Source organism: Oryctolagus cuniculus, chromosome 16 (assembly GCF_051225735.1).
Source record: "Oryctolagus cuniculus isolate XC-2025 breed Fujian yellow rabbit chromosome 16, ASM5122573v1, whole genome shotgun sequence".
Lineage (NCBI taxonomy): Eukaryota > Metazoa > Chordata > Mammalia > Lagomorpha > Leporidae > Oryctolagus > Oryctolagus cuniculus.
Genome location: NC_142882.1, coordinates 83,721,829 through 83,747,747, shown reverse-complemented (window position 1 = coordinate 83,747,747; position 25,919 = coordinate 83,721,829). Strand labels below are relative to the sequence as shown.

The 25,919-nt window shown below is 51.8% G+C and overlaps 2 protein-coding genes and 1 long non-coding RNA gene across 22 annotated transcripts in view; 2 read left to right on the top strand and 1 right to left on the bottom strand.

Annotated features, from left to right (window-relative positions):
• ADAM22 (ADAM metallopeptidase domain 22) overlaps nucleotides 1-6,512 on the top strand; it is a 247,049-nt gene extending 240,537 nt beyond the window's left edge. For all 17 annotated transcript variants that reach the window (XM_070059834.2, XM_070059833.2, XM_089315839.1 and 14 more), the window contains one exon: nucleotides 474-6,512. In XM_070059834.2, the coding sequence (XP_069915935.1) occupies nucleotides 474-494 (21 nt within the window). In that variant the 3' untranslated portion in view covers nucleotides 495-6,512. The remainder of the gene's footprint in view (nucleotides 1-473) is intronic.
• Nucleotides 6,513-10,686: 4,174 nt separating this feature from the next.
• On the bottom strand, nucleotides 10,687-25,272 carry SRI (sorcin). 3 transcript variants are annotated; one of them, XM_089315842.1, is made up of 8 exons: nucleotides 24,652-25,272; nucleotides 24,350-24,433; nucleotides 20,123-20,192; nucleotides 14,945-14,988; nucleotides 13,534-13,681; nucleotides 13,141-13,254; nucleotides 12,383-12,441; nucleotides 10,687-10,874 (listed from the first exon to the last, which is right to left on the bottom strand). In XM_089315842.1, the coding sequence occupies exons 4-8, from the start codon at nucleotides 14,960-14,962 to the stop codon at nucleotides 10,848-10,850; spliced, it is 366 nt and encodes a 121-aa protein (XP_089171968.1). In that variant the 5' UTR covers nucleotides 14,963-14,988; nucleotides 20,123-20,192; nucleotides 24,350-24,433; nucleotides 24,652-25,272; the 3' UTR covers nucleotides 10,687-10,847. The 3 variants fall into 3 exon arrangements, with proteins under 3 accessions (XP_089171968.1, XP_089171967.1, XP_002713876.1); XM_089315841.1 differs by having other exon boundaries at nucleotides 24,859-25,272; XM_002713830.6 differs by having other exon boundaries at nucleotides 25,189-25,272.
• Nucleotides 14,996-25,919, top strand: part of LOC149121850 (uncharacterized) — a 62,434-nt gene continuing 51,510 nt past the window's right edge. For both annotated transcript variants that reach the window (XR_016222809.1, XR_016222810.1), the window contains exons 1-2: nucleotides 14,996-16,960; nucleotides 18,700-18,734. This is a non-coding gene — a long non-coding RNA (uncharacterized LOC149121850). The remainder of the gene's footprint in view (nucleotides 16,961-18,699; nucleotides 18,735-25,919) is intronic.

The window sequence follows — 25,919 nt, the reverse complement described above, 5'->3', positions numbered from 1 at the left end:
TTGGAAGTATAGCAGCCAGGACTTAAACTGGTGCCCGCATGGGATGCCGGCACTGCAAGTAACGGCTTTACCTACTGTGCCACAGCGCCAGCCCCAGTTCTTGTTTCCCAAGTGGTAGGTGATGGCTCCTGACTGCTGGCTTCAGCCTGGGTCCTCCCGTGCTGACTGTTGAAGCCATGTAGGCAGTGAACCAGCAGAACATCTCTCTTCCCTCTCCTCCTCTCTAACTCTGCCTTTCAAATACATACATACATACAGAAAGAGCGATCGGCATTACAAAGGTTGAGACCTAGGTGTGGAGGGTAGGGAGCGCTGGCAGCCAGAGTGTGGGTTTTCCATGTGTTAGTCTGCACGGGTGTTCACCCAGTCACACCTGTGTAGGTGGAAGCACCAAGCCTGTTCATCTCTGTCGATCTGAGAACTTCTGCTTCCTGCCCTTACGATGTGTCATTTCGCTTTTCTCTGTTGTGCAGCTATGGGAGACGTCCATTTAAGATCAACTGTTTACATGTGACACATCGAAACTGTTTACTCCAACTTTTATAGAAACTCAGTCTCACAGAATCACTGCACATCGACTGCTCTTCAGACAATACGGAGACACTCTGGGAAGCCACCAGGAGAGGAAGCCAAATCTCACATCTGGATACCAGTTTCTTTTTGTCATTGCCATAGCATTGAACTGAACCACGCCCAGAACTACTTAGATGCCCCAGTATGACATGGGGCAGCCAAGGTGCCGGTATGTGACTGCATAATCCGCATGACAGATCTATGTAGAAATACCAATAAAACTAACTCACCTGACCCAAATGTAGCAAGTTTCCTAAGGGACAGAAGTGGATTCAGAACCTGACATTCATTGTACACAGCAGCGCTGAATGCATGGAGCTTCTGTTTATTGCTTTCCACATTTCAGGAGACAGCCTCCCATCGTCAAAACTAGCATGCAGGGCTCAGCAGCAGGCTTTTCTGCAGGACTCGAGTGCTTTCAGAGGCCAGCATCCCCTATGCTAACTCTAAACATGTATTTTTATCTTTTTTTTTTTACTTCTCGTATTTATATCAGCACACAAGGACAACTGTACATATGTAAACATTTTTAAAAATGTAAAAAAAAAAAAATGAAAAAGCAGCTGTTACACGCAAGTGTATCTTGCCAAATGCCTAAAATCAGTCACGGTCACATCCTGTCATCCGTCCCCGGTCTTTAAAGATGCTGTCGATGATGTAAACGCAGCAGCGAGCGTGGTCAGCGTGTCTCTCCATAATCGGTACTTGTGCAGAACGTGCGACGTCCCCCTAAACTGTGCGTGGTCTGGAGGCGGATTCACGGAACGGGAGAACCAGACGCCCCAGCCCGCTTCTGGCCTCCGCGTCCTGCCGCAGCGGGAGCGTCCTGGTGCCGCCATCGGCCGCTGGGCCTCGCCAGCCTGTCCACTGTATTCTGCGGGCGCGCTCTGCCTGCCTCCGCGGCTGTGACTCAGCACCACGGCACCTCGATTGTGCTCGCCGTGGAGGCCCCGGGCCCCTCAGCTGTGCGTCCTGCGGAGAGGACGCAAGCGTACCAAAGACACGTGAGACCAGCGGGCTGCCACCTGGCCTGCGCGCCAGCCCTTCGTGGCCTGAGGGTTCTGTTAGCCATCCTTACGTGTGAAGCGAACAACCTGCTTTCACAATAACTAGTGCTACACCACTGCTTCTTTGGGATCTTTATCACCACTGGGATGTGAGCCCTGACAGGTCGTTCGGCACTGACTTCCAGGCACCGCGAAGAAGACAAGGGTCCAGTGAAACCTAAAGGCCCCAAGATGTTGCACAGACGCCTGGCAGGGGAAAGCTCTGCTGCTTTTTTGGGATTTGCACATTTAAAACTGTATTTATAAAAGAGGGTCCCATAGCTATTGTAATGTCACCGTTATTCCTAAGAAAGCGACCCTGCTGAGGCTGGACATCGGTGGGTGGGCCCAGCCACATGGGCTGCCGTGAGGGTGCGTGTCACGTCTCTCCTGCGCAGCTTTTTCTCGAGAGGAATGGGGTCCACAGACGGGATGTCAGAAAGTCCCTCTCCCTGGAGTGTCCAGGGGCAAAAATCCATGGCCACTCAGTGGGGAGTCCTGGGACGGGGCGGGCAGTGTGTTCTACTCTGCGCATTTATGTCTTCTGTAATGGACCGCTCTTCTCGGAGTCTGGCAATGTTTGGAGCGCCCTTTAGCCACGCAGAATCGCACAGTGTGAAGCAGCATCATTTCATGGCGGATAAGGATGTGATTGTGGGTACTACAGCGAATCAGCCCATCAGACTGAGTTTTGGGTGAGTGTTGGACGACACTGTCGCACAGCTCAAGCCAAGGACAGAAGGGCAGACAGGTAGAAAGATGTAGCCAGTCGAGTGACCAGGATCACTTTAATGTGCACTGAATGTCTTCAGGTATTGTGTATGTAAAAGGCCATGTGACAAGATTTATTTTGACTATAAAAAGAGTTTATAGATGAATGCAAGGTGCCTCATGTATTTACATGCTTCCTAGTTACAGTTAGACAAACCCCACTTTGGAAGAATGCACAAATGGCTAGTTAAGTAGCAAGAGATCTCTCTCTATATATCCATCTATCTATCACCTATCAACCATCTATTAATTATCTATCCTTCCTCACCCCAACGACTTAAATATAAAATTATTTTTCAAATGTAAATCATTATCATGTGCCTTTTGGGAGATGTGTTTGCTCCGGAGGTATAGAGTTTGTAATAATCCTCATTGATAATAACCTTCACATGGAATGGGGTAAAAAGTGGGTTTTTTTATTTACAGATATTATGATTTGGGGGAATACAGTAGCTTCAGTGTTCTATTCTGGATATCGATCTTCTCTCCCTTAAACTTTCTTAGGGCCATTTGTGGAATTCTTTGACAAATGTATAGTTTCAGTGGATAGTTTCAGGAAGTAGCTACATGTGTACTCATGGTTGATTTTTTTCTAGAGCATTGCATCTAAATATTTATGACCTTCTATCTACTGAAGTAGGTAGAATGAACCCATAGCACTAACTACAAGCACAGCTTAATTTCCTTTTAAACATCCATTTTGGAAAGAAACGTTCAGTAGTGATGTCTACATGCCACAAGTCACCGTCGGGTCATCCCTAGGCAGAGGCGAGCAGCACGCTGGCTTCCACGTTTCATTGTATGCCTTTTCCCCTCTCTTCCTAAGGTTTACTGTGAACGTAAGCCTTCCGATTGACAGCCCTGCTGCCTGAGATGTGCCGCAGGAAACACTGAGGTCTCTGGGTTAGCAGAGGAGGGTGGACACCAGGGCAGGCCTAGGACTGGACTGGCCGGATTAACTGTCCCCTGGGCCCAGCCCCTCTTCCTCCAAGTGGGAAGAGGCATCCCCCCTGCAGCCTGAACAGAAAGAGGCCGTAGCTCCCACCCAGGCAGCACGGGAGGGCTTCAGCTAGTAGCTGCTGTGTTTCAGGCAAACTCGGACGCTCACTGAGGAATAACCTGTCCTTAGGGTTGTTCTAATAACGTGGACTTCAAATGCCAAACTTGGTTTTAGTTTGATCTTGGTGCTTTATCAAGGTCTGCACTTTTCTCGCTTGCTTTAAAAAAGCTTTTAAAATCCCATTGTTAAATGAGGCCGGCCCTGCATAGGACGTCTGACCGTGAGATTGACGGGGTTTCTAAAAGAAGTGGTGGAAGATAGAAGCTCCCTGTGCTTCAGGAAGGAGTGTTTATGTCTGGTATCTGTATCAGCATCGTGCTGCTCATTGTTTTCTGTTCAATCCCATGCGTGTTCGCTTGATGTAACCTTTCCATGTCTTGAGGCTACTTTACCTGTTACCTTTTGTCTGGATTTTGTCCTTTGATTTTTACAGACACCTGTGGGTTAGAGGCACCAGGCCCGTTCTCTTCACTTCTGTTCACTTATGCATTTCATCCATCCATTTCTTGTTGCCATGTACTTCTGTCTACACACCACCTCCCCAGTTTTATCATGCTAATAAATCTCTATCTAAAGTAATGGCCATTGTACTTGACCTAAAGGAAAGGGAATTTATTGGAAGGCATTGAGTGGCTTGCAGAGTGGTGGGAAGGGGAAAACAAAGTTCAGAAGTGACAGGAAGGAGGCTGCGCTGGACGCCCACCTGGGTAGCGCCCTGGGGGGACTGGCAGGCAGGCGGGCAGGCGGGCAGAGAGCTGGACGAGCTTCCTGCGAAGTGCTCTGCCTCCCTTCACCTCGGGTCTGCTTTTCATGCTCCTGACTGCCTTCGTCCCTTCACTTCTGTGTTTTCCTCTGAAATCATCACCTAAGTGTGTGAGGTCGGAGGGACTTCTCGTCCTCTCGGTACTAGCTGAAGGTATATGCAAGGCAAACATTCTATGCAAGGGGCTTCCTTTCGGGCTCCATTGCTTGTTTTTCCTCCTTGGAGGTGTTTTCAGAGTAAGACTAGTCTGAGCTGGGGTGCAGCAACGTTTTTCCTCGCGGGGGAAAGCCAAGGACTAATGTAAGCAGCGTCCAGGGTTCCCAGCCGGAGAGCAGCCTGCTCATGGCTGAGTGGGAGCTGCGGGCCGTAGAAGCGCACCTGCTGGGAGCTGCTGGCGCCTGCTCACAGCCTGTGCCATGCAGGGCAGGTGCGTGTCATTCCAGGTAGGGCCTTCCTCCCACACCTGCGGACGCGAGACTTCTGTTCACGTCTTGTTCATTGTCTTGTCAGAGCCCCCAAAGTCTTCTGGCTCAGTTTAGTAGGGAGTATTTTTGATGGTTATAGACTGACAAATTGTTCGCATCCCACGATGGGATTTGACGGATGCTTCCAGAACCTTCCTGCTTCCAGAGTAGCCCCACTGCCAGCCCCTTTAACAGCTTCCGCTGAGTAGGAACTTGCCCTGTCACAGAGGCCAGCCCCTCGGAGTGCAGAGTGGAGGTGGGAGGCACGTTTCTCCTCTCACAGTGGCGCGTTGACATGGATTTTGCAACTTGGGAAGCCACTGAGAGGGTCCCCAGGGTGTGAGATCTGGGATGGGGAGAAGATAGGCAGCAGTGAGCTCTGGGACAGCTCAGCGGGGCTCGGGAGCAGACGACTGGGACACCCACAAGGCCCACAGCCAAGAGGCCACTTGGCTATGCTGGGGAGCAGGGCTGCGTGCCTAAGGCAGGTCCGGTACCTTGCAGTTAGAGTGTTGACTCTAAATAGTCATGGCCCAGTCCCTCAGGGGCTGGTCGCGCCTGCCTGGGGTGCGTGCCCACCCCACTGTTCATACGGGCCGGGCCTGTCCTCCTGGGGGTTGTTTCAAGACTTGCAGGGTCTTGGTCGGGACATTATCATTTCATGTTACTAGTTATTCTTGAAATCAGAACCAGGCAAAACGTGTGCTCTGTTGTTTTACAAAAAGGCATACAATGAGACTAAGCCATCTTAAGATAGCAAACATACAAAATGATCAATAAAGTTTCAAAGAATTTCTGAAGGATACTTTCCTGTCTTGTTTGAAATACACACACACACACACACACACACACAACTAAGCGGCATTTACTTGAGCTTAGCATCCTGATTTTTTAAGTTTCAGGCTCTGATGTGTGTTTTGATGGTTAAACTCCAAAATAATGCAAATAGCCCCAAATCTTTAAATACAGTGGTGCTAAGTTATAGCAGGTAACCACACCATGGAAAGAGCTGATTCGAGTAGTACACTTAGTGATGATACTTGAGTTCCTGCTAAATTATACATGTGTTATCACTGCCTGGTAAGAAACCCCACTTTTTTTTTCTAATCCAGCACAAAATCAAACTGTGAGTCTACAACCAGTGTTTTTAATGGGTTAAAAAAAAAAAAACCCACCCAACACTTTTGTTTTGTATGGGAAACTTTTTTTTACACTAACTGCAAAAGTGCTTAGCAAAGGGTTTATTCAGGACCACTCAGCATGTGCTCCTTTTTTAACTTGCTGGAAGACCTGCCCCTCCCGAAGAGCACCCCCAACGCCACCTTCTTTCCGAAACCTAGTGTGCCACCCACACACAGCAGCCTACACGTTAGCCCATGTAGGTCTGCACCCGTGTCTCCGCGTCTCTCATCTGCGAGGGGTGATGTCATCTACATCCGGGGGAAGCCACTGTGGTTTCACCTTCCGTGACCAGGCCATCCTGTGTATATACTTCGATGTGCATTGTTTTGATGTTCTTTCTGCTACTGTGCACTTGGTTTTTCTGCTACTTTACAACTCCCTGGGTTTTGGCAAGCATCAACTTAAATGCACATGGTGACTGCTTTCCCGAGCAAGCGTGACTTGTTTTACAGCTGTCAAGTTACAAACCGTTCTCACGTTGTAGGCAAGCAAAATCTCACTGTTGTTCAAGGCCACTGTAATTTGAGGTTCAAGTTTTTGGCACAATTTTATTAGTATTCACTTGTGAAGCTAGTAAGATCCCACGGTTTTCTATGTTACTCGCATTGTAACATCAATAAAGTGACTTTCAATAAAAGATTTATGTTATTTTATGCACGACTCCCTCCGAGGCGTTTTTCCTCCAGTGGGTTTCTTTCAGAAACTTTACAGGGCGTATGGCGAGGGGGTTCTTTTCTGGCCCACCCTGTCCTGGCAGACCATGACCCAGGAAATACGACCCTTCGGTGAAGCGTCCTGCCGTTCGTTGGGTGGTTTCCGCAACTGGGTGGCAGATGGCTGTTTCCTTTACTTCCCCACTTGCCTCGCCTCACACACACTTCCTCACCCCCGTGATCAGTTCCCTAGGCCCTGTCTTGTAGCTCGCCTGTGCTGGATTCTAGAGAGCACTGAGCCTTGGTCAAGACTTCAGTTAGGTGCTTGAGTTCACTGCCTAACACCGGTTCTACCCTGGCCTCTTCACGTTCTCCCAAGCAGCCTTGCTGTGCCATTGGCAGGTGCCCTGCCTTCAGCTCCTGTTCTACACTGGAAACAAGTCAAGGTCCTGTTTTTTTGTTGTTGTTGGTTTTTGACAGGCAGAGTGGACAGTGAGAGAGAGAGACAGAGAGAAAGGTCTTCCTTTGCCGTTGGTTCACCCTCCAATGGCCACCACACTGCGGTCGGCGCACCGTGCTGATCCGATGGCAGTAACCAGGTACTTATCCTGGTCTCCCATGGGGTGCAGGGCCCAAGCACTTGGGCCATCCTCCACTGCACTCCCGGGCCACAGCAGAGAGCTGGCCTGGAAGAGGGGCAACCAGTACTAGAACCTGGTGTGCCGGCGCCGCAAGGTGGAGGATTAGCCTAGTGAGCCACGGCGCTGGCAAGGTCCTGTTTTAATGTGAGAAAAACAGAAGTCGCTGACAAAGGGTTTGTCCATTTATTAAGAGGTTAATAAACAACAAAGCCTTATGGGGATGGCATACAGCTTCATTTCTTCTATTTGCAGTGTGTTAGGCAGAGAATAATACATTCAGATGAACCCTGCAAGAGCAGCACACTCTACTGAGCCAAAGCAGAGTTCACTGGGAGACAGCGCAAGGTTGAGCTCACGGACCAGATACTACCTGGAATTTGATGAGGTCATCATGCTAAGCGCAGCCCCAGCTCCAGCGTGGATCCATGGGAGTGAGGGCTTCGTTCAATGCCTCCTGGGGTACAGATCCACATTCGTTATCCCCTGGTGGCACCAGGCCCAGGGAGCCATGGTCCCGTGCAAGTGAACGTGTTAAGTAAACCATGCATCTCCTGAAGCATGAGACCAAACAACATGAAATTCTGCTTTGGTGTGATTCATGGAAATTAGATCTCCAAGCAGGGGAAGTATGCAAATTTGAGCTCACAGCTTTCCCATGTTCACCTGGATGCCTTTACCAAAGAAACAGTTTGAAAGATGTGGGTGAGGCTGCAGTGGGAGTGCACAGTGAGACACAGAACCACATACAGTAGACACAGGTGACGGGAGATTCGCTAACAGACACTGCACTTAAAGGAATGGGGTGGGGCTGGCACTGTGGCACAGCTGGTTAAACCACACCGCCTATGATGCTGGCATCCCACAGGGACCCCAGCTGTTCCATTTCCAATCCAGCTCCCTGGTAAAGTGCCTGGGAAAGCAGTAGAGGATGACCCAAGTGCTTGGGCCCCTGCCACTCAAGTGGGAAACCCAGAAGAAGCTTCTGGTTCTTGGCTCCTGGCTCCGCCTGGCCCAACCCTGGCTGTTGCAGCCATCTGGGGAGTGAACCAGTAGATGGAAGAGCTCTCTGTCTCTCTAACTTTTTCAAGGCAAATCTCAAAAAAAAAAGGCAGAGGGGTGACTTCATCAAATTTGTCAAGCAAAGGAAACCACCTAACAGCAGGGACTTCCCAAAGACCGAAGCCCTCGGCTGTTGGAAGCAGCCATGCAGAGGGTAAGGTGAGGTGTTTCCAGGGCATGGTTTTGTGCTTCAGCGCTTCCCCAAACACAGAATCAGAACCACGACTGACGGAGCATCCTTGGGATTTACTGAGCAATAGGGCGGTTCCCATGTGGCCCGGAGCCTCGGTCAGCCAAAGCCTTCTACTTCACTGCTTATACTTGGGATATTCCCATTTCCTTAAACTGATTTACTCCGAGGACCCTGGAGAGTTTAAGCCAAAGAGCAGGTGTTGGGATGGACCCTGAAGGGGAGCTCCCTGCCCCGGTCCTCTGGGCATCCTCTCTGGCCCTTGACTGGACAGTCCAGGCTCACTCCAGGCCCTATGGCCTCAGGCAGTGTATCTGGGATGCAAGCTGAATTGACTACGGGGCATCCAACATTCACAGTGCTGATTTGTAACCTGGCCAGAATTACTTGAATTAAATGTCAGGGTTGCATAAATATACATCAAATCAAAGAATATCCATGTATATAGCAATATTTTTAAAATGTACATTAGTGAAATGAGACTAGAGATGCTTAGAAAAAATTTTAATTTTCATTGGTTGGCAACTAATCATCTAACTCATTTATTCATTAACTCAAGCACTGTGCCCTAAAAAAGCACTCTGCCAGGAGGAGAAAATAAACTCAATCCACTTTGAGTGAATTCACTTTGCTGTATAACTATATTGCAGTAAAAAGGCAAAGCAAGCCAGTTTTAAATGTAAGACACAGAACCACTGTTGATCCTTTTTAAATCAACATATTTCACGTTTAGAACGGCACAGGAGGTAAGCCTTAACTTCTTTCCAACGACGGGGAAACTGAGGCTCAAGGTCATCTACAATGACCACATCAAGTTAAGAGGCACAAACAGGATTAGAATCCAGAGCTTCCTTGGAACGCCTGTGAGTACAGAATCTGTGTGTGCTGGGGCAGGGTGGAGAGCAGCTGTGAGCCTCGCGGCCACGATGTCCCTGTCTCACACCGAGTCCTGCGCTGGGTCCCTCAGTCTGGCTCCTGCCCATGTGGACTCCATCAGGCAGCAGTGATGGCTCAAGTAACTGGGTTCCCACCACCCCCACGGGACACCCGGGTTGTGTTCCTGGCTCCCAGTTTCAACCAGGCCCAGCCCCAGCATTTCAAGTGGGAACTAGTGGATGGGAGCTTGTCTCTCAAACAAAAAACTAAAAATTTCCATTATAAATGTAATACTGCTTGTTAGAAAATATTCGAACAAGGAGTAGGAAGAAAACAAACTCATGATCCAGACTCCCAGTGGGAGCCAGATCACTCCTTCCAGTATTTTTGTTTGTTTTAGAGCATGGAAACATGGCAAACCCAAATTGGTATATTACTTATTTAAAAATTAGCATTTTAGAAGGAACACATATATATTATAGTAAATTTGGAAAATAATGAAATGTACAAGGAAATTCAAGAGACCCAGAATTGCATTAGCAAAAATTAGCTGTACTTAACATTTTCCTATTTTCCCTTAGTCTTCTCCTGACATTTTTTTTTACATATTTCAGTTTCTAATGTACAAGATTTAGAGGCACAGTTAACAGGTTTAAATGGATGATGAGGGAGGAGGAGTTGGTGCAGACAGCATGTTGCTGAAGTAATCACATAGGGATTCTTTTTGAAATGTTTACCCTTTATTTTCATCTACTTGAAGAGTGTGAGAGAGAGAGAGAGGTATCTTCCATCCACTGGTTGATTCCCTAAATGTTCTCAATAGCAAGGACTGGGCCAAGTCAAAGCCCGCAGCCAGGAGCTCCATCGGGGAAGCAGAGGCCCAAGTACTCGAACCATCATCACCTGCTGTACCCCCCCCCCCCCCCGCCAGCCAGGATGCACTAGCAGAAAGCTGGACCAGACAGAGTAGCTGGAACTTGAACCAGCACCCCTACTGGGAAGTGGGGGCGCACTTCAATGCTCACTCCTCAAAATAGGCTTTAAAGAGTCAAAGACTAATCACGCACGTTGCCATTCATAAAGTCATCAAAACATCTGGAAGTCTTCAAGCCTGACTCAGTTTCCCCTAGGTGAACCTTTCCATGGATGACTTATGTTTTGCATTCAAGTGGAGCTAATTCATTTACACCAGAGTACTGCATACTGTCGCCACTATATGAAAGCCCGCCTAGGAGAGCAAAGGTAACAGGTGTCGTCCAATTCATAACTTTCAGAATCTCTCAATGAAAAACATATAACGCGCCTTCAACATGTTGCATATATAAGGTTAGATAAAAGAGAGAGCAGGAAAATAAGGTGTGACTGATAATGGCTCCAGGAAGTTCCAAATGGTATAACAGATCTTCTATTTGTAAAGTTCCAAAGAATTTATTATCAAAACTAAACACAACAGCTTTTCAGCAGCGGTGCAGGTTCCCGCCTGTCACGGGGGCCAGGCGTGAGCGCGGGCAGGAGCAAGCTCTGGCCGGAAGCCGGAAGGCGGCGCGGCGCACCCCGCTTCCTCCGGGTTCACACACTCATGACGCACTGAATGAACTGCAAGAGAAGACCAGAGTTACAGCACGGACCTGAGCTCGCCTTCCCACAGCCCGTTTTAGACCGCTCACAGGGTCCCTTTCTATCGTGAACTTAGTGCCTCAAACAGACCCGCAGCTTTCCAAGGTCCGAGTAAAGGATAAATGGGGAGGTTCGCATTTCACAGAGCAGTCGAACAGAAAATCCAATGGGTTTCTCACAGCACAGCTTACCACAGGAAGCAAACGGTACTCCAATGGCTAAAGGATTAACTCGGTTCCAAAACTAAGATTCCAGGAATGGTCATGGTCACAGGTACTTACCCACAGATACAAATAATGAGTTTAGGCTCTCATCTCACAGTTAGAAGCTCCACTCTAAGGAAGCACCTTTAAACAGTTTATTCCCTCAAAATCTGCCGTATTAAAAATCAAACCTACAACGCAACACGTGTATGCACAGAAACAGCCAGCGCTTCTCCGGCAATTCAGAAACCCGAATTTAGAAGCAAAGAGCCGCGCTGTGAAATGCTGGTTTCCCCAGTAAGACACAGACGCAGACGCCGCTCTCTGTCAATGTTCTTTTTTGTTCTCCCAACATCTGCCTGCATGGGCAAGCTGGTTAGCCCTGTTTTAGACAAAGGAAACTGCACTGTCAGGACATTTAGAAATCTCTCACGCGGCCCCATGTGGGGCCAAAGCGATGCCCTCCATCCCCAGGCTGCCCCTCCAGCCCCACGCTGCCCCTCCAGCCTGGCAAACAGTGGCAGGCTGCATCAGTCCAGAGGTTGGCGAACACCAGAGAGAAGCTTATTTACACACACACCCTTTGAAAAGTGCACTCCTAACTACAGCTGCTACACTGAAAACGTGCTTCTTTGCATTTTGTAAAGAGAAACGGCTTAGGATATTCAGGGACGACGGACATGTCAGTGCTAAAAGCGATTTTTTTTTAATCAATGGCTGAGCAAAAGAAACAGCTGAGTGTCTCCCTGGCTTTGTCACCAACGACCCACAGCTGCCATCGAAGAGGGCGCCTGGTGGCGTGGCCCCATCCTCGCTCACTTTCGGTAGGTGAGTCGTTGTGGGTTGTGTGTCCGCCTTCCACCGTTGAGGAATGCGGGCAGGTGGGGGCCAGCCCTGGGCCTCTGAGGCTCCTTCCCAACCCCTGAGTGAGGAACGCAAGGACAGAAAGCAGACACAGTAGCTGCGTGTTCTCCAAGGACACTCCTGGGCGAAATCTCACAACAATGCCAGCCAAAAAGGTGTTACCACCACACCTGAATGACCCCGCTAATAAATGCAGCACGCTGGCCCCTGAACCCAGACCACTTAATGCAAATCAAAAGTGTTTTAACTGTGGATAACACTAGCTATATATGAAATTAAAAAATTTTGCATGGTAATTCCTGCCCATGTAATCCCTCATTTCTCTGGCCTGATCAGACGTCCTTAACAGCTAACTTGAAAGGACTGCCCGTTGGGCATGCATCTTCTCCATCTGTTAGCTCTTAAGTTACTGAGACTTACGTCGTCATACGGGAAATTCACAACACCTTGCTGACCAGTATCCCGTCTTCGAAAGCTGTCTGTAAATCAACACAGTGAAATTCATGAGTGTTCTTTATATAGCTTTCCTAAAATCATAATAGTTAAATTATTTTGGAATTGGGTTCAAATTGCAGTAACACTTAACCGGTACAACCAGTCATGAAGCCAAGACCAAGGCCAAGGCGAAGAAGTTCAGCATGAAGCCAGGAGACTCAGTGAGCAGACTGCCCCCGTTGTCTTTTTCAAAGTGGAGCTGGAACAAAGTATCTCACCATGGAGCTGTGAAAGCTTGCAACTTCCAAGGCCATTACATTTCAGACTTCTTAACAATGTAGATACCGCTTAACTAGCACACAGCAAGCTGGAGCCCCTGCTACGACAGATGGGCTGTGATCAACCATCCTACCCATTTCGGCTCTGCCCCAGTGAGGATTCACTTTAATTTGCTCCTTTCAATCATTTCACATTCCAGGCTGAAAACCCTCATAAGATAATGTTCTGGAATATTTTAGTAAGATTTAGTGAAGATTATTTTAGAGGCAGATTACTTACTAACCTAAAAAGACTTTTGGACACAATTTGGTCGGATACACCTAATAGCAATGGCAGACATCCAACTAAACCAAGGGGGGAAATGGGGAGAATCAAAGTACAGAGGCACTGAGATATGTGACATGTCGGACGAGCTGTGTCTTCCTGGCTCTGGGGGTGGGGGAGCACGACCTCACGGGACGCACCTGTGAGGGCCCTCAGCTTGACACAGCAGGCGATGTAGTCATCGAAGGTGATCTTGCCGTTGGTGCTGTACCGTTTTGCAATTGCGTTCACAGCCTGCGGACTCAACCTGAATCCTGAAAGGGAGAGAAACTGTCCAGCGGAAGAACTCAAGGCCTGCCAAAAGAGAGACCGTGACACAAGAACCAAGCGCGATGCTTTAAGGTGCTGAATTCATTTGGGCTAAGAGGACACAACCACCACTAAGAACCAGAAGCTGCCTTCAGGAGCTCTTATTTTGAGAATGAAAAACAGAAAGAACGAGTCCTCCCAGTTCACAAAGCAGGGTGGCCCCATTCCTGCGCCTAAGTGACCCTCTGGTTTCGCGCGCTTTGTGCTGGGTCGGCCATACGCACCCATTGCTGTCAGCGCCTTCTGCAACTCCTGTGGCTCCACGGTTCCACTCCTGTCGCTGTCAAAACTGATGAAGTGTTGTCTCCAGCCATTCAGCACGGCCCAGAGTTCTTTAAATTCAGTGAAACCCATGGTGCCAGACATATCTCTCTGAACCGCCATCAAGGATCACAGCTTCTTTATTTCACAATGTTTTCTAATGATTGTATGCAAGTTCAAGGATAAGAGGCACTCAATGTTCTTTCTGATAAAATGGCTAAAAAAAAGTCACTGCAGATGCTTCTTGCTATAATAAGAATAAATTGATGATAAAACAAAAAAAGATACGACAGAAAGGGCCCATGGAGGAGAAACTCCGAGTAACCATAATAACTGCGGGGAAAGATAAACTGTGAGAGCCGATAACCAAGAACCGGCAGCACCACCGTGAGCCCACGCAAACAGCCACTGTGTTGCAGGAACTGGGTGCCCAGGCGGGGCTGTTCATCCTCAGCCCTGGGCCCTCTTTGCTCAGACATTCCCTTGTGAAACCCTCCTGTACCCAAGGACTACAATTTCCGGGAAACGAGGTGGGAAGGAAGACACCATGAGCTCAGCACAGGAAAACTGATGTGAAAAATCGCATCGCTTGGAAGTCAGGTGTCACTCACACGGAGCAGGCAACGTGACAGACAAAAGCTTTTCTGACCCGCTGGCTTCTGGAAGGGGGGACTTCCGAAAGTTTGTGGGGAAATGGAATTCAAAGGTAATTTTGGTGCAAGAAAATTTTGAAATCTATGCATAGATTTTTTCATATGTACTTTCCATGAGTTTTTTTATTTTTTGACAGGCAGAGTAGACAGTGAGAGAGAGGGAGAGAGAGAGACAGAGAGAAAGGTCTTCCTTTGCCCTTGGTTCACCCTCCAGTGGCCGCCATGGCCGGCGCACCACGCTGATCCGAAGGCAGGAGCCAGGTGCTTCTCCTGGTCTCCCATGCGGGTGCAGGGCCCAAGCACTTGGGCCATCCTCCACTGCACTCCCGGGCCACAGCAGAGAGCTGGCCTGGAAGAGGGGCAACCGGACAGAATGCAGCACCCCGACCAGGACTAGAACCCGGTGTGCTGGTGCCGCAAGGTGGAGGATTAGCCTAGTGAGCCGCGGCACCGGCCTCCCTCCATGAGTTTTTAAAGTACCTTGGCTTGTTTTACTTTGATTCTTCCTTGTATGTTTGACTAACATTCTACTTCTAAACCTCCTTTCGTTCTTTTTTCATATCAAATCACATCCTAAAAGGCAAATCATTTCAGAAGGCTTCTGAGTGGTCATTTGTCTCTTCATGTTGACTGGGTTTTAATTCTGAGATAATGTCCCTTAAGGGTGATTTTTTTTTTGTAAGGAAACAACATTCTAGACAAGACTCAAAGTAAAGGATACATCCAGCATTGAGACCATAAGTCGACAAGTCTCCAGGTTGAAAGCTGGTAAGAAAAGGACACAAATACATTAACACAGCTTCAGAAATCCACCCTACACTGAGCACAAATTAATTAGGATGTGGTTATTCATATACTTTTGTTTTTATACACAACTCAATATACACACGGCTGAATTTTATGGAGTTTTAAAGTGCATCTCTTGGTAGATACACACAATTCCTTCTAGAAAGCAAATCTGATTTTAATGAGTTCAGTTGGCACTTATAAAAAAAGGACTGCACAGCGCGTCCAAACATCCTTGCCTTTGACACTGCCGACGGTGAGTTCGGTTCACCCTAAGGAGCCACTTCTTTTCCCTGCCATGGCAGGCAGGAGGTAGGCCTGCCTTGACTACAGCTAGCTGGTTCTGCTCCTTTTCTGCGTGGTCACTTGTTTCGCTTTTTCCTTTAATGAAAGGCACTGCGCGGTGCCCTCCTGTCTCAAGCAGCCCGTGGCCTCTCCCCCTACACAGGCAGCTCTCCCTGCACAGGAAAGCGGAGAAGCGTGCCTGTTAGTGTTGTGTGCTGAGTCCGGGAAGGCCCGATGACTGACGCGGGGACAGTCATGTTCTGAGGCCATCACTGTTCGCCTGCGGCCGGGGAGTGTCCTCAGGGCATGTCAGAACTCACTTAATGCAAGCAAACCGCAACACACCGCATGGGTGTGGCCCCTCGTAATCTACCTAAAACCTCAGGACGGTGACCGAAAACCCACCCAAGCTCTTCTACGGCGGAATGGGAATCAGCGGCTTTGCACGGGTGAGAAGGAAGCTATGAGGCTGGAAGGCACCGGTGACAAGGCCACACAGGAGAGGCTAGTGTACACCCAGCAAGCTGTTAACTCACACACAACTCACACAACCTCGAGAGGGAGGGGGAGGCTGGGGGAGGAGACACACACAGGGGTCGGGGAGGGAGGGTCTTATCTGTTGGTTCACTCGCCAGGTGTGTCTGACAGCCAGGGCTCAAGCTGGGAGCGAGGAACTCAATTCAGGTTTTCCACATGGGTGACAGGACCCAGCCGCCTGAGTCATTACTGGTGCGTACTGGGGTCTGCACTGTAGACCCTGAGACTGGAGCTAGAGCCAGGAACTGAACCCAGCTGGTCCAACATGGAGCGTGGGCGTCTCACCCAGCTCCAGGAGTAACACTCCTTCCAGCTCTGCCTAGCTTCAGGCTTTCTCCTCCAACCAAGTGAGGACTGAGCTAATCTTCATTACCATCCCGTCGCCGAACAGCACACACTGCAGGCTTTCCGCACTTAGCACAGGTGTCTGTGCGCCCCTGTACCCGGCCCTGGGTGGGCCCCAGCTGTTAGCATGAAGCCCCAGCACCATCACTGGTGCCGAACGTCCCACACACGTGTGGTTTACAGAATTAAAAGACTGAGCACTGTGGCCATGTTGGCCCCTCAGTCTCAGGATCCACAGGCAAGGAGTCCGGAGGCGAGAGCAGGAGGCAACACTCTCCTACACTCTGGGGAGACAGCCGATGGATGACTCTTCGTTCTGACTTCAAAGCAGTGGGGGTGGGAAGGCCCTCATCTGCACCAGGGACTCTCAACTCCGGTGCCTCTCAGAATCACCTGGAGTCTGCATGCCTGGGCTGCACCACCAGCCAGTCAAGCCAGGGTCTCAGAGTGGGGACCCCGGGGGTAGTACTCTTTGACATGCTTCTCAGCTGACCCCAGCCAGCAGCCAAGGTTGAGATCAACACTACTCAGAGAGCGACTCCTGGGCAGCCGCATTAGCAACACCTGCGAGCTGGTGCGAGCTGGCGGCTCTCCCAGCGACGTCAGCCCCGAGGCGTAGCAAGATCTCCAGGGGAGCACGCTCACGGCGAAGCAGCTGGTTCCGCCTGGCCCGCACCCCCTGGAGTCTCATGACAGGTGGAAGATCGATCGGTTCTCAGCCTGGCCGGCCTGATGGAGAAACACGAGCACGGCTCCCGGCCCGCTGGCTCTGCAGGCTTCCCAGGTAAGGCCGATGCTGCTAAACTTCTAGCCGCATGGCTCTGGGCGGTTCTGCAGCCGCAGGGCGCGGCCGCTGGGCGGCTCACAGCAAGGTTAGTGAGCGGCTGGGAGATGACTTGCGTCTCCAGTTTTGTGACTGAGCAACCATCCAAGCCAGAAGCCTGGAAGCGTCCTCAGTCCCCTCACCCCTGGTACTCTAAACGGTTTCGGATCCATCGGCAGCCAGCGTTTCTCTCCTCCGCGCCGCTCCAGGCCCCACCCCCCCCGTGGGTCTCCCTGATTCCTGCCCTGCTAAGCTCCTCCCACGGCCCCCAGTTTGGTGTTCAGCCTGCAGCCGGAGGTGTCTGTGCGCCCCTGTACCCGGCCCTGGGTGGGCCCCAGCTGTTAGCATGAAGCCCCAGCACCGTCACTGGCGCCGAACGTCCCACACACGTGTGCCCCATGGAGCTGGTCTCTGCATGCAGCCCAGGGGCTCCCTTCCGCGGCCGGTCTCAGTTCTGTGCCGCAGCCAGGCTCTCTCTGGGCCTGCTGCCCGTGCGCCTCCGTCCGCCTGGTCCCCACCTCCCACGTGCCCCCTGCTAGCTTGGCCCCAGGGGCTGCTGACCTGTCACTTCTCCCTGGTTTAGAGACTGATTCTGCGAGGGAAAGTGCCTGCGTCTGTCTGTGATCCCACAGCCTCTCCACGTACTTATCCCAGCACCTTCCAAAATGGCCACTGGCCCCGTCTGTAGCTACACCCCCAGCGGCAAGCACACATACACGTCCATTAGAAATGTGCTGGCTGGCTGAACAAACAGACCGACGAGGCTGAATTCTCCTCCATGTCCACCCCTCAGTCTCTCTGTACTGCCCTCTCAGTCTCAGGAGGAATGTGTTTTCTGAATCCAGTCTTCTTATGGCTACTTAAAAGTAATACATACTCTGAAATCGAGACACCACGAAGGGCATGGGGCAGTGATTTTTCCATTTTAGAAAACTTTCCATATTCATGAATTCAGTAGCTACCTGTTGAGTATTTAACCCCCGGCTCCATGATGCAGGCCCCTAGAAGCTGGGTTTAAGAGACCAACGGCAGGGCAGGTGTTGGGATGCAGCACTTAGAACATCCCATCCCATCCTGCAGTGCCTGGGTTTGAGCCCCAGCTCTGTCCTGATCCCAGCCCCCTGCTAAGGTGCACCCTGGGAAGCAGCTCAAATAGCTGGGGCCCTGCCACCCACGTGGGAGATCCAGAATGAGCTCACAGCTGCTGGCTTTGGCCTGATCCAGCCCTCGCTGCTGTCAGCATTTCAGGAGTGAAGCAGTGACGGGAAATCTCTTGCTCTCTCTGCCTTTTAAATAAATAAAAATACATTAAAAAAGATTTTTATCTATGTATTTGAAAGGCAGAGTTAGAGAGAGAGGGAGAGACAGACAGAAAGAGAGAGAGAGAGATCTTTCATCCACTGGTTCATTCCCCAAATGGAGCTGGGCTGGTTCGAAGCCAGGAGCCAGGAGCTTCTTCCGGGTCTCCCACATGGGTGCAGGGGCCCAAGGGCTTGGGCCATCTTCTGCTGCCTTCCCAGGCGCATTACCAGTGAGCTGGACTGGAAGAGGACCAACCCGGACCTGAACCGGCATCCATATAGGATGCTGGCATCACAGGCAGCGACTTTATCTGCTGCACCGCAGCACCAGCCCCAGTAAAATAAATTTTTAAAAGTTAAAAAATGAAGACTGACGGCCATGTACTTTCTGCATTACAGACAACAGACACGACGCAAGCAGGCTGCAGAGAACGGTAAGCAAATCCGCTCCATGGTGGCCCCGGGGACTCGGGAAATGTGCCCTGTGGGCAGCACTGCTCGAAGTGCAGCTGTCCCCACTGAGACTGTGGGAAGACTGTTCTCTGAGGATAGCAACCCCTCTGTACATCCCACTTTAAAACCTGCCACACCCTTCGGAACAGCCTGTGCGTCTCCTCTCTTCCCTTTGCTAAACCCTGCTATTAGGCCTCCCTTGTTCACCTCAGCTGTGTGAGGTTCACTATGAACAATTTAAATATACTGCCCGCACCAGTAAAACAAAACAAAACACTCCTCATCCATAAAGTGTTTAGGGTGAGATTCAATGACAGACGCTTCAAAGGTTCTCCTGTATTAATTTTCCCCAAGTAGGAAACAGTAAGCATAAAGAACGGATGATGAAGTTAGAAGTTCAGGTACCTCAAGGACAGCCATCTGGTACCCGTGCCTTGTGAAACAGCCCAAAATGCATCCTAAATCCTCAGGTGTGAATTCTAGTTTGAGCATTAAAATTCACAGCTTACCACGGAATTAGGGCTTCACTCTGATGTTATATCTCCATTCACAACCGGCAAAGAAGCACATAGGCAGTGCCCTGTGGGCAAAGACACTGTCTTCCACCCTGGAAGCCTGTCATGGTCAAGGTCAGATCTTGGGCGAGAGGAAGATGGGCACGTGTGGCGTGATGGTGCCCCAGCCAGAGGCAGCATCTCAGCTCTGTTCTCCCACAGGCAGCTCGGGCCACAGGGCTCAAAGGCAGGCAGACAGGCGGGGAAGGGCACTGACTGACTGACTGACTGACGGCAAGGCAATCCTGCCTGCGGGGAACCCAGAGGAGGGAGCCATGCGTGTAAGGTGGTGAGGTGGTCAGGAGCCAGGAAAGGCTCCTCCTGTGCAGCCTGGATGAGCGTCAGTGGAAAGAGGCGAGCAGGGCCCCAGTGCCAGCAGCACGCCCAGGGCTGGGACCAGAGGCACAGGGCCGGCCACTCGCAGCGCTGAGTGACACCAGGCTCAGCACCCAGCAAGCTCTTGGCAAACAGCAGTCACTGTCAGCTGCTGTCCTGAACCACAACAGAGCTGGTGGATTTCATCTCAGCACCTCCGCTGGTGCGAAGGAGGCCGCAGGCACTGCCTGCCTGGCTTACATGGTTCCAGAGACACCGACCTCAGATGGAAGAACGCAACCGACGGGCAGGCCCAGCGGCGTGGTTCACCAGGCACGTCTCAAAGCAGTGCTGTGAGATAATAACCACACTTTGCTTTAAAACTTCTAAACTTGGCTGGCTCAGAAAAGCTCGGTGCCCCTGAAGTCCGCGAGGAGAAGCAACAGCTGAGATACGGGGCGCGAGCGAGTGTGCAGAGAAACCCGGGACGGTCAACTTACGTTTGTAGCCTCCGGCAATGCCGGACTGCGTCAGGCACCGCTGTAGCTCGTCCGCATCTATCTGCCCATCCTTGTGAGAAAACAGGGAGAGGTCTCAGAACAGCGAGCTGAGTTGCTCTTTAAAGTTCTTCCCCTGCCGCATTCAACGCAGCAGTCACAATAGTAATAATAAAAGCAACCATCATGCGTGAGCATTGTTTTTCAAAGAAACTCTTCCCAAAACGGGGCATGCCGCATCATCCTTCCAACTACTCTCTGTCGCTCCCCCTCTTCGTGGAGGAACGACACAGGACCCTGCGCTGTTCTTTCATCTGCTCGGCCCTCCCCGGGTTTGCTGCTGGTTCTTCCCGGGTTGGCTACTATCCCTTCCACCTCCGTGGAAGGGCAGTTCCCCCTGGCCACATTCCCCACTTCCGCAGGGGAGCGGCACACCGCCGGCCGGCTCTCTCGGGGGCTGCACGGGTTCCCTTAGATGTTCCCCATAGATGTTCCTGGTGCATGCCGTCTCTCTCCTCCTTTATAGTCCTCCTCCGCCAATCCCAACTCGGCTGAGTACGCTGCTCTCCAATCAGGAGCAAGTCCTACAGTTAATTGGTTGAACTGGAGGCAGCTGTGCGGAAGCTGTTTACTTCTCTCCCAGCGCCATATTGTGGGAGAGCAGATGCATAGAATAAGTCCTAATTCGAGCAACTTAGTCTAGTCCGGATTGCTCCCCACAGATCCCCCTTTCTTTTTATTTTTTGGCGTTGATACGCGCCTGTCTTCGGTGTCCCGCAGCACACACTCTGCTGTACTTGCTAGAGTTGCCACAGGCTCTTACAAGTCCTATCAATCAGGAAAACCGAATCCGGGTCCTCTCTTCGCCATTGTGAGGAGGTTTTTAGGCGCTGATGCGTGCCTGTGTTCGGTGCCCTGCAGCGCATGCTCTGCTCTGCTAGAACTGCCTGCAGGTGTTTACAAAACCTATCAGGCAAACCGAATCCAAGCCTTCTCATTGCCGTATTGTGGGGGAGACTTATTAGTGTTGGTTCGTGCCTATCTTCGGTGACCTGCAGCTCATACTCTGGTCGAGCTTTGCTGGCGCTTACCGCCTTAAATCAGGCAGACCGAATCCAAGCCTCCTAATTGTTGCATTGTGGGGAAGCTTTACTGATGTTAATTCGTGCCTGTCTTCGGTGACCTGCGGCGCATAAGCTGCTAGCTGCCCGCAGGTGCTCATCGCCTCACTTGATTAGGCAGACCGAATCCAAGCCCTCTAATTGGCATGTTGAGGGGAGGCCTTATTTTTCTCTATTTCTCTATCTCCGGGCATTCCTACCTCTCCCATTTCACTTCTATCTTCCAGCATTCCCATTTCTCTTTTACTTCACTTCCAAACTTCTGTTTTCTCTTATCCCCGCGGCTTCCCGGCGCCTCGCCCTGCCGGCAGCTTCACGGCTCCGCGCAGCTTCCCGGCGCCTCGCCCCGCCAGCGGGCTCCGCCCCGAGGCTGCTTCTCCGCGCCTCGCCGGCTCTGAGCCGCTTCAGCCCGCGCCTCATCTGCGCGGCTTCCCGGCTTTGCGCGGCTTGGCTCCGCGCTCCGCGGTCTCCACGCCCTTCGCGTCTGAACCACGGCCTACACCAGCGTTCCCTATCTATGCACGCGGCGGCTTCCGCGAGTAACACAGCGTAGCTTGCGTCTCCACCACTAGGATTTATTCTAAGTTCCCCGGGCTAGCCTGGCGAATTCAACCCAGCGTACGTCTCCGCCCCACGATTTGGCTTCCCGTCCTTTGCTCCCCGGGCTAATCAGACGGATCCCAATCTGGCTTGCGTCTCAGCTTCTGGTTTTAACTTTTCGCCCCCTATTCCCGGGCTAACTTGAGAATCCCAAAGTGGCTTTCGTTTCCGCCTTGGCCTGCCCCCCGCGGCTTCAATTTCCCTAACACTTTTCTCTACCCGGTATGTTTCCCCAAGCTTTCCTCCAACGATATTCCTCCCTCATTTCTCCTGGCCTCTCCCCACAGTCCGCGTCCGAGTCTGTTTGTTCTAGCTTTCACTTTCGCTTTCGACCTTAGAGATTTCTCCCAGCTTCCCCCCGTAGTCTGCATCCGAATCTATGCCTAGGCTTTCAATAGCTTCCTCCGGCACCCTTTTCGTCCGGCTTTTCCCTAGGCTGTTTGCTAGTCTCTCTCTCCGATATTTTCCCAATTCTTCCCGTTTCTTCCCTCCTAAGTTTCATATCCGTCCTAAGTTTCCTATCCGAGCTAGGTTTCCTATCCGAGTCACGGCACCATTATGTCGCTCCCCCTCTTCGTGGAGGAACGACACAGGACCCTGCGCTGTTCTTTCATCTGCTCGGCCCTCCCCGGGTTTGCTGCTGGTTCTTCCCGGGTTGGCTACTATCCCTTCCACCTCCGTGGAAGGGCAGTTCCCCCTGGCCACATTCCCCACTTCCGCAGGGGAGCGGCACACCGCCGGCCGGCTCTCTCGGGGGCTGCACGGGTTCCCTTAGATGTTCCCCATAGATGTTCCTGGTGCATGCCGTCTCTCTCCTCCTTTATAGTCCTCCTCCGCCAATCCCAACTCGGCTGAGTACGCTGCTCTCCAATCAGGAGCAAGTCCTACAGTTAATTGGTTGAACTGGAGGCAGCTGTGCGGAAGCTGTTTACTTCTCTCCCAGCGCCATATTGTGGGAGAGCAGATGCATAGAATAAGTCCTAATTCGAGCAACTTAGTCTAGTCCGGATTGCTCCCCACACTCTCTTCTCAGTCTGAGCAAGGAACGTGCCAAGCTGAGCTTATTGATGGAGCTGCCTAAAAATCTCTTTTCTCTCATTTCCGTCTCTCTCTCAGCGGAGGAGGGAGACAGCAGGGGACAGAGCAGCCATCAGTAAGTCATCGGCTTGGTTCAAACAGAAGAGGCCTCTCTGATCACCTTTTCTTGGGATGTGATGGCTTTGCAAGGCATGGTTTTACCTGGAAGGTACACTGGATGCGTTCCCAGGGCTCATTCATTGGCTGAACTAGCTCAGAACTAAATATATGTTGTTTGCAGTGGTTTTAAAATAAAGTGCCCCAGTCCTCAAGTCTGGTAAGTCATAAATGACGAGCGGGGGCTGGATGAGCGGAGCTGAGGCTGGGGCTGCTGAAAGCTAAGCAGGTGGAGTCACTTACACACCGGGGAGGCGGCAATCTAAGAACGCTCGTCTCGAGGTCTGCCTTGTCTTGTGGTTTCAAAGATACAGATCGATAACATGCGGCAGATACTTAAGAGGAAAGTCTTCCTGGTTTAGACTCAACTTTCCATTCAAATTCTTCAGCTGCATTTCTTAAGAGTGCTACCTTCAAAGGTGGTCCTAGGTTTTCATCCCATAACGTTCTGTAGCATTTTCACACTCAGTGTCTGCTAATTCTAGCTTTTGATCACAACAAGACTAAGTTGAATGCCCAAGAGCAAACACCCCTTCTGGACACGTCTGTGTTCGAACAGCAGTGGATCTGCCACACACAGCAGCCTCACCAGCTGGGGACTGTGCTCCCTCGGGGTAAGCCAGCAGCTGTCATGCAACCCGCAGAGGTGAGAGGTCTTGGGGAACTGACCTGAATTCTGACTCTAGGTCAACAGGCCACACCACCTGATAGGGACACGAAAGAGCCGGCTGGGGGACATCATCTGACTGTCACAGGATTAACTTCCTGATACCACGAGGAGTAGTACCTTTCTTGTTTGGAAGCTGCTATTTTTACCATACCTACCTATTTCATAAGGAGGGAAACGCTGCAGAATCAAATTCAATGCAAAGAAATGCATTAGAGCCCATCCACGTAATTACTAATGCATGTCTTTACCTTGTGTAGCCCAGGGCTTATGTTCACCAGAGCTTGAATTTCTGCTCTTGAAAGCACCCATGGCCCCAGAGGATTCACACTGAAGGGCGTTCCAGCTCCCTTACACATCGGCAAAGTGTACTCCCGCACCTCTGGCCTGCCCAACTTCACCCGCATTCAATCAAGGTTACTTCTGAACTGAACCCACAGAAACGGCAGTAACATCTTATCCTAACTTGGCCTGAGTATTACAAAATAACGACCCGACGCTGGAAACAAACAACTTTCCTTCTTTCTTTGGGAGAAAGGAAGCGACACATTTCTAGAACCAAGTTCATTTTTTTTCAGGGCCCACTGGCTCAACAGCTAACACAAGTGCAGACTCTGAATTTGAAAAGGAAAAAGTGGAAAAGCCAACCTGTCCAGCTACGGCAGCAAAGTACCCGTAGAGAGGATCCTGAGTTTGTGCAGGAAACGAGGGTCCTCCGGGAGCCCCTCCGTACTGTGGGATAGAAACACAAAGGTGTCATCTGCGGAGCCCAGGGTTCTTCGCTCGGCACAGGGCTTGGGTGCAGGGCCAGGCCATGCCCGCCGCCCTAAACCGGGAGCTGACCTCCCCCACCCCACCCCTTTTCTTCCATTCGCATCCCGCTAGAACTTTAAGAACCGGCAGCTTGGACCTGGAGGGGATACCCCGCCTGGGCTGCGATTTGAACATACAGGCACAGGTAGCCTAGGCTGGTGACTTAAGGGCAGAGGGTAGAAGCGTTGTGCTCTGTCCCTGCAGCTTGTTGGGGGCTGTCAACAGGTCTCGGGCTCCTCGGAGCTCGGGAGCTGGCGGCAATGCGGCCAGGCGCGAAAGGGGGCGCGGATGCGGGTGCCACGGCGACCCCGACGCGGCCCGGCTACCAAGGCTTCCCCCTCTACCTTCTCGGAACGGAGAGCGGTAGATGGCAGGGCTCTGCTACACTTAAAATGGCTTCGGGGGAAGCCGGGAGGGAGGAGGAAGAGGAAGCCAACACCCAGTGTGCACCATTTAGTGCTGCCAGTATCCAACTGCAAGGTGGGCGTGTTGGGTCCCAATCCCCAGGCGCCAGGAGGAGCAGGGGCAGAGGGAAGAAGGGAGCCGGAGACAGGCGCCGAGCGCGGGGGCTGGAATAAGGGCGCGAGTGCTCAAGGGAGAGCCGGGGCTGCGGACGCCGGAGGAGCCTCCCGCAGCGCCTCTAAGGCTGGCCGGAGCCCGAGGCCAGCACTTACCCCGCCTGCGTAGTACCCGCCGCCAGCGCCAGGGTGCCCGGGGTACGACATGGTGCCGAATGCGCCGCAGCCGCCGCCCTGCGCGCTCCGCCTCCCCGCCCCTGGGCTCCGGGCCGCCCCCGAGCGCACCACGTGGGCTGGCGGGGGACACGCACGCGAGCCGCCTCCCAACCGGGGGCCCCCCCGAGGGCGGGGCTCCCGGGCCTGGACGCCTGCGAAGCGCTGCGTGTGCCGGGCCAAGGCTGCGCTCGGGCGAAGGGCCCGGGGTGACCGCGCGCACCTGCCCCGCGACGCCCGCCCGCGCCTCGCCTCCCTGCGCAGCGATGGCACGTTCCAGCGCCGTCCAGCACCCGCGGGCCTCTGTGTGTGCTTCCTAATTGGCTGTCTTCTGGCCCAGCCGTCTGCGTGGGGAGCTTTACTGGGAGAGGGGAACTCGCCGTCAGCAGAGGGCAGGGTGCGGTGGGAGACGGAGGCACTGGGGGAGCGGGACCCCGACAGCGCCCCTGGACGCCGGGAGTGAACTCCTGGCTGGCGCTGCGGCTGCCTCGGACCGACGGGGCGCGCTGGCATGACCTGGGTGGTTCTGGAAGAACAGTCCCTCTCCTCGAAATGACTCGGTAGAGCAAACCAGCGCAGAGTGGTGGACCGAGAGAGCTCCGCTCGGGTTCCCCGGAAAACTTTTTCTCTGCGCATTCGGATCTGCCGCAGTTCAGACGTGACATGTGGGTTTG

What these genes read in the sequence shown, in the direction of transcription:
- SRI (XM_002713830.6), bottom strand. Translation starts at nt 25,239, where the DNA reads ATGTCGTACCCCGGGCACCCTGGCGCTGGCGGCGGGTACTACGCAGGC. An exon ending in GCGGGTACTACGCAGGCGGG is followed by an intron (nt 24,434 to 25,188) that starts GTAAGTGCTGGC and finishes TCTATCCCACAG; the next exon opens with TACGGAGGGGCTCCCGGAGG. An exon ending in TTATGGTCTCAATGCTGGAT is followed by an intron (nt 13,682 to 14,944) that starts GTATCCTTTACT and finishes ATGGCGGTTCAG; the next exon opens with AGAGATATGTCTGGCACCAT.